At 47.2% G+C, this 15,213-nt stretch overlaps 2 protein-coding genes across 2 annotated transcripts; one reads left to right on the top strand and one right to left on the bottom strand.

Annotated features, from left to right (window-relative positions):
- Window positions 1-162: 162 nt before the first annotated feature.
- On the bottom strand, window positions 163-12,362 carry EMC1 (ER membrane protein complex subunit 1). Its single transcript, XM_026112487.2, has 23 exons — window positions 12,214-12,362; window positions 11,812-11,936; window positions 11,476-11,541; window positions 11,234-11,327; window positions 10,795-10,923; window positions 10,122-10,248; window positions 9,593-9,742; window positions 9,190-9,357; window positions 8,524-8,595; window positions 8,001-8,060; window positions 7,613-7,735; window positions 7,287-7,383; window positions 6,306-6,422; window positions 5,151-5,350; window positions 4,751-4,900; window positions 4,035-4,196; window positions 3,680-3,799; window positions 3,287-3,424; window positions 2,728-2,901; window positions 2,353-2,563; window positions 2,030-2,114; window positions 1,392-1,521; window positions 163-1,165 (listed from the first exon to the last, which is right to left on the bottom strand). The coding sequence occupies exons 1-23, from the start codon at window positions 12,297-12,299 to the stop codon at window positions 986-988; spliced, it is 2,964 nt and encodes a 987-aa protein (XP_025968272.2). The 5' UTR covers window positions 12,300-12,362; the 3' UTR covers window positions 163-985.
- Window positions 12,363-12,408: 46 nt separating this feature from the next.
- On the top strand, window positions 12,409-15,199 carry MRTO4 (MRT4 homolog, ribosome maturation factor). Its single transcript, XM_026112504.2, has 8 exons — window positions 12,409-12,518; window positions 12,599-12,657; window positions 12,768-12,871; window positions 12,951-13,032; window positions 13,360-13,427; window positions 13,878-14,029; window positions 14,258-14,334; window positions 14,868-15,199. The coding sequence occupies exons 1-8, from the start codon at window positions 12,491-12,493 to the stop codon at window positions 15,024-15,026; spliced, it is 729 nt and encodes a 242-aa protein (XP_025968289.2). The 5' UTR covers window positions 12,409-12,490; the 3' UTR covers window positions 15,027-15,199.
- The last annotated feature ends 14 nt before the right edge of the window (window positions 15,200-15,213 follow it).

Here is a 15,213-nt window from a genome sequence, read left to right as displayed (position 1 = left end):
TTAAAACACGCGATAAAAGCCAAGATCCAGGAGCCACAGCGGGAAAGGGGAGAGGGTCTTCCCTCTGATCGAGGAGCACTTGAATCCAGGCCTTGAGCTACCCCTGAGCCATACCCCATGGCAGAATACATTTTTTAAACACCGTTCAAGGCAATTCACGTCTCACGTTTTTGGACACGACTCTTTATTTTCTTTCCGTTAAAAAAAACAACCCCAGAAACATCCAAATAAACGAGCTCGATGGTGTACACCAAACATGGGAAATTTTTCAAAAGAGGAAGGAACCGGTGGTGTAGCCATAATAAATAAAGAACATGAGAGCCTTGACATTCAAACTCCTCCCCTCCCCTTGCAACATACTTAAATGACCTCAAATTTCCCACCGACGTTCATGCGACTTCTGAGGTTCCTCTCGGGGAACTGACTCAGCGTCTCCTCTGCTTCTCACGTCTTGCATACAGTAGCTCACACATTTACCAAGTCCACAGCAGCTGTCAGCGTCCGACTCCTCCTCTTCCCAAGGTTTTAGCAGCGGTTGGGGTTGAAGAAGAGGTTAGCATCAACCGGACTCTCAGCCTCGGTACGTTGGTATAGATCTTCTCTAAAATCGGGGTACATTGCTTTGGGAAGATAAAGCACCAGGTTCTAGGGCATTAGGCCTTTTTTTAGACCTCTTTTTTGAAAGGTTTTGGAGGGTTTTTTTTAGTCATAACAGACTGATGTCTCTTTACCATCTCTGTACCGTTTCTTCTCACAGGAAGGCGTACAGGCAACGTACTGTTTTGTTGTACTAGCAGCTCCTCCTTTCAGGTATCTTCCAGCAGAAATTCAATAAAGATACTCACCTCTGTTGCAGCCAGACAAACAGGAACTTCTAATTGAACCCAGCAGCGACACCGGGTCGCAGATCATCAGCCAGTCCGAGTCTCAGATACCCTCTTCTCCAGCCTCGTCGATGCCCTCGGCGTCCCCCGCACCCGCGGGCTTACCGCCAGGCCCGGTTCAGCAGCTTCACCTGCGCGAGTCTCTTCGTAATCATAGTGGCGAAAACCAGGCCGAAGAGGACGCTGCTGATCAGCACGTAGTCGTAGTCATCTTTCAGGACGTCGAACTGCTTCGAGGGGTACACTCGGGTCTGATAGATGTCCAGGCCGTAGGCAACAACCTAAAGAGAAAAGATCACAGGCTGGTAAAGCAGCTTCAAGCAGAAAGCCAGGGACATCAAAAGCGATGCAGCTTTTTGTCCACAACTCTGACTGAAATGAGAAATGATTAAGCAGCGAGCAGCTGCATGATCCGAAGTCACAGACTCCCCGCCACAGGTTATAACATCACGCAGCTCTACCCACCAATTCCACAGCTCTGCCAAGAAGCCTCTGCCCTGAACTCACCAAACAAGTGGACTCCAGGCCAGAGGGGGCCGTATAAATCCCTCTCATTCGCGATATGGTTTGATTGTAGTTGATAAACCTCTCAGCATGGATCTGCACATCAGGAGAATACGGAATCAAGTTCTCTTCTCTGAAAGGCAGGAAAAGAGAAATCAAAAACCATCCAAACATAGTATGCAAAAGACATCTTCACCTACGTTTTGTTTCCTAGGAAACACAAGTCTGATCATTCTAAACTACTGACCTAAAGCAGCAAATTTAGCAGCTTTTCCCAGTGCAGACTTATTTTTGCAACAAGTAGAAAACACATGCCAGCTGGGTCACGCTATACTGCAGCAGGCTCCTTTTAGGGTTCTAAAGCTTCAAAAATAATCAAGTGTCATTCTAGAAACTTCAGTAGTGTAGACTCTTATTTCCTAAATAGCAGACAACAGGCATTTTTTCCTAGTGACAGGACCTGCTCTATTACAGACAAATGTTTTCTGTCATCATAGATGGGCAAGAAAGCAGCTGCACTAAGTGTCATGCAAGGATTGCCCTGAATCTCTTCATGAAAAGTTGTTCTACTTCAGCATATTATACACAAACCCATCACTCTCAAAGGTGCCCACGAACTTTGGTTATTGCGCTTTCCTTACCTGCTTTGTTCTGTAGGGATTTCGGGACGGCGAGGATCCAGCAGAGCCTTTGGAAGGGAGAGGATGGCCCCAGAGGGAAGCCCAACTGTACATTAAAAAGAGGTGCATCATAAAAACGGTCATTTCTGACAGCATTTTCTAACAGCTAACACAAATGCCCTCCTGGTGCATATCCTTGCACTTGGCAAGAGTCCGGCGCAGCCCAAAAGCAGGCAGGATCTTTGGCAAAAAACTGCCTATTGCTCAGTTTTGAGCGTGATGCCTGGCTGACGCAGGCAGCAGCAATCTCCGAATACATTCGGAAGAGAGCAGCGTGCACTTACTGAGCAAGTGACGGCTGGTGATGCCTCGTTCAGTGATAGTGGCCTCCATGGCACTGATAGCGGACGGGAAGATGTAAGATTGCTGGAGGACCTGAGGTAAAAGCGGACGGTCAAGGGAGCTGAAGGCCGTGGCGTTGTATTGCTCCGTGCCCTCGTACAGCTCCAGCACCGTGAACTCGTTCCGACGTGCCTTAGTATTCCAGTACTGGTACTGAAATGAGAGAGGAAGATGTCCTTCAGGAACACAGGGCAAGCCAAGTCTGCAGCACAGAGGTAGCAGCAAATCACGGAGAAAGGTCAGAAAGTATTCCGAATACAGGTGCAGCAACCGCCCCATCTCCTAAAAATAAAGGACAAGAAGGTAGGAGTTCTTACCACCACCCAGTTCTCCGAATGGACAATGTGGACAGGTCCCTTCGCTTTCTTCTGCACCGACGAGTGGATGATCCTGCCTGTGACTCCATCGATCAGGTGTATTCCAATGAAAGTGCGCTCATGATGTGTATCAGTGCTCTCCGTCACCACAGCAAGCAGGTTTGGATTCAAGGACTGTAGCAGCAGGAAAAAAAACGAAAAAGCAGCTGAGACCCCCACTTTAGTGCCAGAGACACCATAGTTCTCTGCATTTCACCTGGGACCAGAGATGTAATGAACAAAACATCTTATTAGCACAGATCATCTGGAGAAATCAGGCAGCAGTCCCTCCCATCCTCAGATGTTTGACTGGCTTTTAATTGCTGCATAAAAACATTTTATATAAAAAGTCCACCAAAATTAGCATCTTCTGCAGAAGATTTTCTCAGGTTAGGGACACTTGACGCCTGTATAGAAAAAAATGGCATCATAGGGCAAAGATTTAATACCAACAGTGCCTAAACAGGGTATAGGGATCTTCCAGTGATCTAATACGTCACCAAAAAAGTTCCTACGGTACCTTATAGAGGACACTGCGATCACCCATCACACGGCCCTGGGAGTGCACATGCTCACTGGATCTCTTCCCTTTCACAGTCACTATCCTCTGCACTTCCGTGGGAATGACCACCTCCCAACTCTCCTCCGTTGTCAGGTCCTGCAAGAAACACACGACGCAGGAGAAGGTTTTATCTGATCCTCTGAAGAGACAGTCTCCACTAATAAGACACAGGGAGCTTTCTCTGCTTCTAGATTTTAAAAGCTTTTTAGGAATGTTTTGAGGCCTAGAAGTCAAAAGGCAGCTGAACTGTTTACACTCTAAGCAAAACTCTACAAAACAGGTGCAAAGATCTACTATTATGTAGAGAATGTATAGGAAAATATCACTTCTACTGTGATGTTTCGTCCATACCTTCTTCAGCCTGAACCCAGAGAGCTTTCCCTGATCGGCATCCACTAGATAAAAAAAGATAGAGTGGGCTATTTCTTCTAACTGACGAAGAACATTCTTTGTCGCTGGGAAAGCTGTAACCTAGAAAAGAAAAGAAGGATTGGAACACAGGTTAAAAATCAACTGACAAACAGCAACAAAAAAAACACAGGAAATCATAATAAACATGGTTAAAATAAAGTTTCACCAGAACAACCTCATCTTTTTTTTTTTTTTTGAAATGTAACTCAACGACATTTTTTTACGTTGCTCCAAAAAAGGGGAGGAATAATTAACCTGATTATGAAGAATGCTGCCTGGGGGCAAAGCAATTTACCTTGTACTCATCATCAATCAGGAGCAGCACTTTGGCATAGTCTTGATCCATAATAGGCAGAAGCAAAGTCTGAAGGATTGGACGCTTCAGAACAGGGGGAGCTACCTGACTCCGCTTCCCAAAGATGGGGTTAAAGACATAGAGAAAACTCATTTTGGTTTCCTAAAAAACAAACAAGATGCAAAACTTTTTTTAAAGCCAAGAAAAGAGCTGTTTTTCCACTTGTTACCTACTGGTGTGGACTATTCAGACTCTGGGTTCAACTATTCCACCCTGAAAACACGTTCTGTTTGAACACACATACCAAAGCAATTCCTCGAGTATACACTGTTCTAACCAAATCCTACCTGCCACCTGCTGAAGCAGTTTCATGGTAAATTAAGGTTTCCTCCTCCCTCACTTGCCTGTGGAGTACAAAACAAGCTGCACCTAGCTAAAGGAAAGCCACTCTTGCCTAGCTAATGGAGATAACGTATGACTTATTTCGCACAGCCAGAAAAAATGAATTACATCACTCCTTTTATTTAAATAACTCAAAATGAGCATCCTGACAGGATTAGGACTGTGTTGTGTCTCTGCTTCCCTTCAGCTGTCATTCCCCTCCTCTTCCTACCTACATCAGTGATAGCATCTTTTCGGGTGAACACGTGGTTATCTAAATGCACAGGTTTCCTCGCTAAGCAGATTCAATGGAGGGATAGAGGAAAGGGACTCACCTTGTCCTTCACGAGCAGTGTACATTGTGGAGGGTGGGGGAAGTGGGCTGTTGTCCTCTGGACCATCAGCTTGAAGGAGGAACCTGGTCTCACGTTCCTGAGGTACTGCTTCCACAGGATGGTGCCAGAACTGCTCTCAATACCAAAAAGCTGAGCAACAGAGAGAACAGCATAAAGCCAAAGTCCAGATCAACATATCTTTCACATTTAAGCACTGCCGTTTAAGCACTGTAGCTTGCTTTGGAGCATGACAAAGAATGAAGAGTCCTATTCCCTCTCCAATGCCACCACAAAACACGCTGCGCATCTTTTCAAGACATTCTTCCCAGATGCAGGGAAAATTCAGTGGTGAGACCCTTTGCTACAGTCTAGAAACAGATTCCTACCCTGCCTTCCTCACCTTGCCCGAAGCCGTCACCATCACCATCATTTTCTGGAGGTTGAATTCATCTCTAGCCAAATTATCAATATTAATCTCATTCTTAATCTGGCTCCGGGGTTTCCTGGCATCATAAAACATCTTCCAAAGATGGGCCGTCCAGGCTTGCAGCAGGATAAGTTGGGAGGACAGCCGCTTCAGAAACATCCCTAGCAAACCATCTGCAAAAGGACCAAAAAGGATAACTGAAGAGTAACTGTTACTTCCCACTCTAATTCAACTACAGTCTCAGCCAGTAAAAGTACTGTGGCCATGTCTGAACTTATGACAACCCTTAGCCTCTGCCCTCCTCTCCAGAATAGCAGACTTATAGTTACCATTTCTATTACAGACTTTTTGGCATTTACCATCCTTTTCCCACTTCACCCTGGTGTAGCTCATTCCAAAAGACACTCTCAGCAACCGAAAGCAAACCTTCTTGCAGAGGATATCATCTCTTCCTTTGTATTCCTTCTTTCTCACTGGTGCACTCAGCAAGTGCCCACCCAAAGCTAACCTGCCTTTATAGGGTCTCGAGTTCTGTTTGTGCTCATTACTCAGAGTAACAGAACCACTTGCAGGGGGAAAAATAAATCTTAATACTGTCCAGTGAGGGTTTATATTGCTGTCAAGGAGCTAAAAACATCAGACTTCAACTATATTTCACCACTGAGGAAAACAAGCAGTAAAAAGATAAAGACCCCCTAGAAAAAACTTGTCAGAAAGATTAGGAAACACTGCGGTCTCCGAGGTTACCTTGAATGGCTGCATCCAGGACAGCAAGAAAAACAAAAGAGAGCAAAAACAAAAGCTATTGCAAATGAGTCTTCCAGAAAAGACAATAAGAGGATCAAAGGGAAATGTTTAGGAAGGATGGCTGAAACCTCTCCTACCTCTGTTACATTCACAATCTGAAGTGTAACATGTTTACGTGATCTGCCTTTGGGATTGGGCTTTAAAAGTTGGGACGGAAATGGGTTTATTCCTGATCCTATCGATCATGTTGCCAATAGTGCAAATTTGAATCCAAAGAACTCATGGCTGAGAGGAAAACTATACATTTCTTCAGGGGAAAAAAAAAGAAATCAAACAGAAACTCACATACTTATAGATAATACCCTTAAGTCTATGGCTTACCTGCTTTCTTTCCAAATTCCCCCTCCAACTCAGCCTGTGCCCCTGTCAGAGGTAGATCCACCATCTCCAAGCTTACCACTTCTGCTAGTGACTCCTCTCTGCTCCACACAACTTTTCCTGGAAAAAAATACAAGTAGAATATTGGCAAATCAAAAAAAGCACAAGCATATTGCACATCTGTGTTACGTCCACTACCAAGACCAGCTAAAGCAACTGAAAATCTTTTGAATTTTATCTCTGGAAACAGATTTTCAGAGGCAAAATCTTTGCTCGCTACAAAAAGATCTTCCAGCGGGCCTTAAAATGCAAATTATTGGTTCTTAATGCAATGCAAAATACTGTACATCTGTTTAATATAATGGGCCTTGGTATTTCACACAAAGACCATGAAAAATACTTTATTCAACTGGAATCACTTCAAAAAACACAGGAACAATAAAAGCAATTAGATGTTCTGAAAGGGTTTAAGCCATTAAGTCCATTTAAAATAACAGACAGAAAGTATGAACTCCAGAATGCCTATTAAGCCCTTGAGGATTCAAGTTGCTGAGATGCATTTTCAGCCTTTTCTGCAAATTAACATTTTTGCCTTGAAGATCTTCTCTGAAGACGCTTTTAAGGAAGATCTACAAGAGGGCTTAGGCTCTCATTCTACAATGAGAGCTCTGAAATCTGTAGAAATCCATGAAACTCAAAGGCTCTGTCTGCACAAAGACTGCACAATCAGTTTCTCAGATGAGCTGTCTCATGAGAGTGAAAGATAATATGAGTTTCTGGTCTCCTTCCCATGACTTAGCTCAGGACTGTCTGTCTAGCTCAGTAACCTTCATATTGCAACCAAGCAAGTTTAATTAATTCTGACACTTTCCAAAGAAAACAATAATAAGATATGATACTTCGGGACTGGATCCCATAACCCTGGAGATATCTTCTTGTCCTACAGTGACAAAATGGACCAGTTTAGCTGTTTGTGCCAATTACCTGGCTGCTGGAGGAACACTAGCATGTGGTCTTCTGTTTGTACCAGCGCTCGATAGCCCACAGAGTCATCCTTCTTCAGAAAGACCTGGATGTATAGCTGGAAAAAAGAGCGAGCAAAACAGTGAGGACAATGTCCATCAGCTGCTTGGACAAAACAGAAACAACTCTCAGGCCTCACAGGTGAAACAAGCACAAACAATATGACTATGCACCCAGTCTGGTGCCTTTCACCTTGTCTGAAAAGCTCTACCAATCCTGCTAAATTGGGGCATGGAGAGCAGTACAAGTCTGACAGGCCACATGACTGAAATAAGCTCCCTGCTCACCTGCTCCGGTTTGGCACCACTCTGATCCAGGTTAAAGGTAATTGTGGTATCCAGCAATCTTTGACCAGTTTCAACCAGGTAGAGATTAATATTGTAGGTGTGATTGGAACAAGTTAAGGATTCCTACAACATCATGGAGAAAAAAGCCGAGTTAAACACACGTCACACCAAAGCAAATTCCACAAGAAGGTTTCATGTTTAGCAAACTCTGTGGCTTCAAGAGGTTTTCGGATGTTTTTAGATTGGTTATATGGAACTGGTGCAAAACATCCGTCTCCAAAAACATGGTGTAATACCTTTTCCATTCTGTTCCCACATGTGAAGGAAGAAAATGGACTACTGATCATCAAGAATTTCTATTGCTCTTGGGAACAAGCTCATTTTATACCTGTTTCTGGGAATCTTCCAGAGCACTTCCAGCATGAAGGCCATCAGAACTTCCAGATTTCTGCAGTGAGGATGAGAAGAGGTAACATGGCTTGGGAGCATGGAAAAAAACGGGGCTTTGAGTGCCTGACAACAGCAAGCTCTGTCTCTAGACTTGACTCTAAAAACAGGCCAGAGACAATTCTGAAAAAGATGAAAGCTTGCTGAAGTCAATATTCCTAAGAACAGAAATCCTCCACGGATAAAGCTGATTCATAGGTTGCATATGAGCAGCTTGCACAAGGCTAAAATAGGCTGCACACAGGACAGCATGTTTCATGAAGCCAGAGGTAGCTTTAGTGGGATGTAATCAAGATCTGCTTGCACTGTCTTCATCTGCCTGAGAAACTAATTAAATCTTACTCTTTTCGAAGTTACTAAACACCCCTGGGCCTGTGAAGGAAAACTCTTGTGGAATCCAACTCCAGCACACATCCATATTATAAAATCATGCTGGTCACATAGTACAAGCAAATTATATTCACCAGTTCGCTCCTGCAGGTGAGGACAGCAGCCACAGTTTTCTCCCCAGTTGTTGCAAAGCTTACCAGAGCTGCCTGAAAAGAAAAATAAATGGGAAAGCATAAAGCCAACAAAAACAACAACAGCTACCTGCGCAGGAAATTAAGCCCTACTGAAACTAACATCGGATCCTCTACAGCAAATTCCAAATTTTATCATCTCACCAAAGATAAAATTACACCTCTTTGAAGACTGAAAAGGGTTCTTGTAAAGAAGTAAATGTTTGACCTGCACAAGCTTTTGAACCTCTACCTCTAGTATTACTGAGCCTTTTAAAGCTTTTTCACCTTTCAGAACTTCTCAGCTGGCCAGCAAAAGTATTACTATGCCACTGGTCACTTAGATGTACATGTCTCTCTATCCAGCTCAAAACCGGGAGATTTCCCCCATGCTAACAGTTGTGTGAGCAACAAAACATTACCTAAACTCATCTTTGAAAATATTTTAACAGCTAATATAAATGAAACCAAATGGTTTCTAAATGTTGCAGCAGAAAGCACAATTGAAAGGGGAAACTCAGCAGCTTGTTCACAACACTAAGTGGTGGAGGGGGGTTCTGTTTGCTTCTAAAATTTTTAAGCTGTAGTCAGCTCTTTCAGTTGAGTTCTGCTGCTGCATTTCTCGGTTACCTGCTGGAAGTCCCGAAGGTGGCTGAGCAGCCCGTGCCTGTACTGCAGCAGGGAGAAGTGGCTCGGAGACAGCTGCAGGAAGAACTGGGTCCGCGAAGCACTGACAAAATTGGGTTGAGTGGCCAATATCCTGGGCTGGAAGCCATCAGCAAACTCCAGGTCGAGTGACTGAGAAAGGGAGAGTAGCATGTGTGTGCAAGAAGATTTCTTCTCCAGTGAACCTAGTACATCCCTTTTATAACCAGCAACACATGCTTTATAAAAAGGTTGCCCATATCAGGATAAATATGGAACAGAAACAAGGAGGCTTGCACTAACACTGGAACAAAGCTCGGGAAACAATCATTTGGGCATGCTTAGTTGGACAATTAATTACTTACGATGCTCTGCCAGCGCTGCTCACCTGCAGTGGGATCTGCTTCATCTCGTGCTCCGTCTCCAAGGAGCAAACGTAGAGCGAGTGCGCCTCCACGTCCACGCACACCAGCACGGCCTCCCCCACCACGCCGCACACTCTGTTTAAGCTCTTCAGCCACGGGGTTGCTACTCTGATCTGCCAAGCGAGACACATGCAAAGTTGTCAACAGCACAAAAAACTTCGAAGAACCCACACGGCCGTGACCAAGATATTTAAGTCAGAAGTATTTTTACCCAAGACCCTGGAATAAACTGTCTATCGGCCTGAGATTTCCAGGATGGCCCTGACTCTGCCAGATGGAAATCTGATTAACTTTTGCTTTCAGGGCATTCAGCAGTGGAAATCTATTTCTTGGCCCATAAGCAATGTCACAGTGAAAGGTAAGTTTAGTCTCTACTACAATAACAATCACTCTGCACATCACACCACAGCTATCTAGTTGGAAGGACATTTGGTAACATCAAAGCCAAGCTGGCAACAAATCCAACATTTTGGATCCATATTCAAGCACTACCTGTTTTGTAATTTCTCCATCCTCTATGCTGAAGGTTAGAACATTCACGTGGCTCTGGGGAACAATTCCAAGTACATGGATCACTCCAGTCCCATGGGAATATAATAGCTGGTACTGAGCACTCTCACTGCAAGAGAAGCAGCTGCTGTAAAGCATCCTCTTCAACTGTTACTCAAAAATTACACTCAAATTACACTATCATGGATTTTCTGAGGAAAGACCGACTCAACTCCTAACTTGCTTGTTCTAAAAGAAACATTCTATCTATCAGCACAATTTTTTTACGGACATCTCACCTTCAGTCACTACTTTCTGCAGTGAAAAATGTGAAGATGACAGAGACATAACAGGTGGTGAATCTCTCCACCCTTGTCTTACACTCGCCCCAATACTCCTTTCTATATAATTAAAAAAAACAAAACAGTTTGTGGTTTCAGACAGGAGGACCACTTTCATTTTTTGGAAAGAGCATTCTATTAGCAATGCTCATAAAAGGCTTGGAAGTTCTCTTGCTCTTAACTCTGTCTTATCCTTTCAGAAAGTAACTGCTAGTTTTATTTGTCTTAGTACCAAAGTAGTTTTTATAAGTAAAAGGGAAGCACAGCATCCTCTCCTCCTCGAGAGATCAGGTTCCTCATCAGCAATTGAAACTTAGCTTAAAATATTTCCTTACCTTTCTGGTAAATGCTCTACCCATTTCTGGTGCCCGTTGGAAAGGTAGTGAAGAGAGATGGCTGCTTTCTTCAGGACTGCCACATACTTCACCGCGTCCTGCAGCCCCACCAAACCAGCCATCTGGAAACTAAGCATAGGGCAGAGACAGTAGATGAGAAAATGATGTTTATGAAGAATTCACCCTGTTTCAAGATCTTCTTCAAGCATTCAACAGCAAACTTAAACTATAGTTTAAGTATATAGTCCACTTTACCTATCCCACCTGCCTGCTAAGGGCTGGAAACAGCTTCAGATCTGACCGCAAGCTTCAGGAATTCCTAAAGCATTCATCCACGGTTTATTTTAGAAACCTCACACCTAACTCATGTTTCCCTAGAACACAACCTCTCCTTCCTACACCAGCACAACAAAGGGAAAGAGACAGTCCAAACACCCACCTGCCCGTGTCCAGGGACGTCTCCCAGTTCAACCCACCAATGTTGGTCTCCCAGGAGCGGAGAATGCGCCCACCGTTGGACACAGTGATGGCATCTGCACAGAAAACAAACAGAAGAACATAAACACAGGGCTTGTTTCTGCCGCAGAGCAGTGAGACAATTAGTTTTGGCAGGTTTAACAGTTACTCCAGCAACACACGGGCAGTCGCTAACCCCGAGACGCCATCCAACGTTCTCCTTACCCTGTCCATGGATCAGCATCGCATCTATTGCTCCTTCGGGTGTTCCCTTATCTACGTGGCGCCACACTGAAGAAACAAAGAGTTAGGTAAGAAAAAGATTTGCTCCCCCAAATGCTTTTATTTGTTATTATGTTTAAATCTAAGTTTTTGACAGCAAAAAGCTCCTACAGTCCATGAGTCCTTCTGTCCTAAGCAATAAGCTTTTGAACTGCAAGCTGACAAAGCAGCCTGAGCAATATTAACTTACTAGTATGAAAAAGTAGCGTTAGCCCCACCACAACTGGCCGATTGCCCAAGAAAAAACCCTGTTTGACCCCAAAACCCCACTTCACTCACGGATTTCGCCGTTCCTGGAGTTCAGCGCGGCCACGACATTCTTCTCGGTGGCCACAATGAGCTTCTTGGAGCCCTGCGAGGCCTCCAGGGAGGCAAACTTGAGCTTCCCCACATACTGCTGCCTCCTGTGGGAGGGAAGGGTGAGAAGGGGCCACGAGGAGCCTCACCGAGGCAGCGAGCGGGTAAAGCCCCCACGGGGAGGACACAGCAGGCTGGAACACCGGGAAAGCACAGGGAAGGGGAAAACCACGGGGGAAAGGGTGCTCCCCCCCATCCTGGAGACGGCCCACCGGTACCGGGCCGGCGCCGCAGACGAGACAGGCCGGACCCCGCCGCCGGCTCCACACGGCCGGCAAGCCCAGCCCCTCGGGCTCCCCCCCGCTTCCCCCGGCCCGCACCCACCAGTCAAACTTGCCCACTTGGTCCTCGTAGACGGCGGCCGCCAGCAGCGGCAGCAGCAGCAGCGCCACCTCCCACAGCGCCGCCATGACAGCGGCCCGCCGCGATCCCGGCACGCCCCGCGGCGGCCGCAGGGGGCCTGGCGCCGCCGTGGCCGCCCGCTCCGGCGCCTGCGCGGAAAAGCGGCCGGCTCAGGCGCCGCGACGGGCGGCCCGGGGGCGTTCCCAGCAGCTCCCGCGGCGCGGCGGGGAGGGGAAGGGGGCCTCGCGGTGCTGCGGCCATGCCGAAGTCTAAGCGGGACCGCAAGGGTGAGCGGCGCCTTCCCTTCCCTTCCCCCGCCGGCGTCTCGCCCGGCTCTAACGCGCCCTCTCTGCTCCGCTCCCCGCAGTGTCCCTGACGCGGACGCCCAGGAAGGGGCTGGAGGCCAAGCAGGCGCTTATCGCCGAGGTGAGTGCGCGGCCGCGGCCTACCTCCTCTCCCCCCTCCCCCCCCCCCCCACGCCGGGCCGGGCTGGGCCGGGCCGGGCCGGGCCCGCCCTGACGGCTCCTGCCCCGCAGCTGCGGCAATGCGTGGACACCTACAAGCACCTCTTCCTCTTCTCCGTGGCCAACATGCGCAACAACAAGCTGAAGGACGTGAGGAGCGCGTGGAAGCACAGCAGGTGAGCGGGCAGGCGGCGGGGCCGGCGGCGAGTCGGGCTCGTGGCCCGTAGCGAGGCGCTTTTCCACTTGTCACCTCAGGATTTTCTTCGGGAAGAACAAAGTGATGATGGTGGCGCTGGGACGTGAGCCGGCCAGCGAGTACAAGGAGAACTTGCACAAGGTGCGTGCGGGGGGCTAGAGCGTTTCAGTATCTGAGGCATCTCACCCGCACCGGCTGTGAATGGCTTGTCAAAACGCTTTTATCATCACGGACTAAACTTCAAGTCACGGCAAAGATTTTCAGGTCACCTTTCTGCGTATTTTTTGTCCTTAACTTAGTGAATCAGTATCAAATGATGCCTAAAGGCAAGAAAAAAACCTCAGGTTTGATTACGAGTAGAACTGACTGCACAAATTTGTGTGTTACTGGGGCTTATGCCAGAAAACGGCAAGCGCCTGGACGCTGCCTGTGAGGTGTTGAGTCCCGCGGACGGCTTATTTCTTCCAGGTCAGCAAGCACCTGAGAGGCGAAGTCGGTCTCCTGTTCACTAATCGCACCAAAGATGAGGTGAATGAGTAAGTACGCGTGTGACTGTGCTACTGCAGCAGGGGGAAAAGCTGCGGTAGGCTACGCCGCGATTAAAAGGAACACGGAAGGGTCATCTGCTTTGCGTGGCTCCAATAATGCAAAAGCCGAGGGCGTGAGGACGGGAACGCCGTAACGGCTGAGCTTAGCGACAGATGAGGATAGTTGTGATGATCACGTGCGTTCATCTTCCACTCTTAATCCATAATTTCCTTGTGTACCCACCTACCCCCTGGAATTCCGTTACGGTTTTTTATTAGCCCGTTTTCCATCTAAAGTTCTTTGGATATTTGCAACAAGGGAGGGTACCGCAAAGCTCACAGTTAAATGCCATCCTGATCTGCTCCCTGTTAAAGGGATCTGCCGGGAACGATCTCGGTCTCGGCCCGCGGGATGTTCCTCGCGCAGCTAACGCTCTTGTTGCCTGTCCCTCATCCCAGATGGTTCTCCCAGTTCAAAGAGGTGGACTTCGCCCGCGCGGGGAACAAGGCAACATACACGGTGAGCCTGGACACGGGGCCCCTGGAGCAGTTTCCCCACTCCATGGAGCCTCAGCTGCGGCAGCTGGGATTGCCAACGGCTTTAAAGAAAGGTAGGTGGACTTAATTCCCCTTCTGTCACTGAACTGTCTGTTCCAAATGCTGTCAGGCCAGACAGTTGTCTTTCAGTTAACGCTGGCTTGTCACCTGCCACGGGTTTCACGTGGGACGGTGAGTCGGGACGGGCAGGAAGTTCTGATCTGTCCAGCAGCCCCGAGCTGTTTTGCTCACCGGGGCTCCCCCTCTCCGAGACCCAGCTCCTCTCCCTTTCGCTCCTGCAGGAGTGGTGACACTGCTTTCCGATTACGAAGTCTGCAAAGAAGGGGACGTTCTGACCCCGGAACAAGCGCGCGTCCTGGTGAGTCATGCTTTAGCACGGCAGCCCCGCAAACTAGCAGCTCCCCTGAATCTTTGCGGATACACAACCGTTGTTAACTGCTGGGTTTAATTTTCCTTGAGGGTACAAATTCTCGGAGAAATGTGAACAGCACTTCTCGATACGAATCAGTAGGATGCAGCTAATGTTCTGGTGTGTTCTTAACGCACGCACTGAAGCTCTGCTTTGGCTCTAAGGCGGTAGTATGAAGACTGGGGTTTAACAGCCAGCCTGAAGAGCTGGTAATCCAAAACGCAGCAGAGGCTGATTTGGTCATTAAGCAGTTACTGCTTCAGTATTTCTTAAACGTTAACAATCAGCAAACTGAGCGACCCTGTACTAACTTTCGCCTACTAGAGAAAGTGACTGTTCTGCACAGTATTTCCTGAAACTCACTTAGGTAGTACCCGCACAGGAAGCTTTTGACACTGGCTGTGAAACCAGAAGAGTGTTTTAGCCAGGCTTGCCGTGGAGATGGCCGAGCAGGACTGACAGATAGGTGTCTCCTTTCCTAGAAACTCTTTGGCTACGAGATGGCAGAGTTCAAAGTGACCATCAAATTTCTGTGGAACTCTGAGACGGGAGACTTCCAGCAGCTCGTGGGAGACCCGGAGGAGGCGGAAGAGGAAGAGCAGGAGGAGGAGGAGGAGGACAACGACATCAGTGAGGACTAGTGGCAGTCCTTGCATTTGGACACTAGACGGTTCTACTGTTTGTTTCAGAGACAAAGGAAGAGGTGTTTTCCTTCCCTGCCTGCGGCAGGAAGACGAGGCTGGTCAACTCATATGTGCTCTTCATAAAGGATGTTCTAACTATGTTTTTTATATAAATTATCTATAAAACTTTGGATTGTTGTCACTG

Source organism: Dromaius novaehollandiae, chromosome 24 (genome assembly GCF_036370855.1).
Source record: "Dromaius novaehollandiae isolate bDroNov1 chromosome 24, bDroNov1.hap1, whole genome shotgun sequence".
NCBI classification, from domain to species: domain Eukaryota; kingdom Metazoa; phylum Chordata; class Aves; order Casuariiformes; family Dromaiidae; genus Dromaius; species Dromaius novaehollandiae.
Note: the sequence above shows the minus strand (reverse complement) of the source record. Positions and strands in the feature narration are given on the sequence as shown.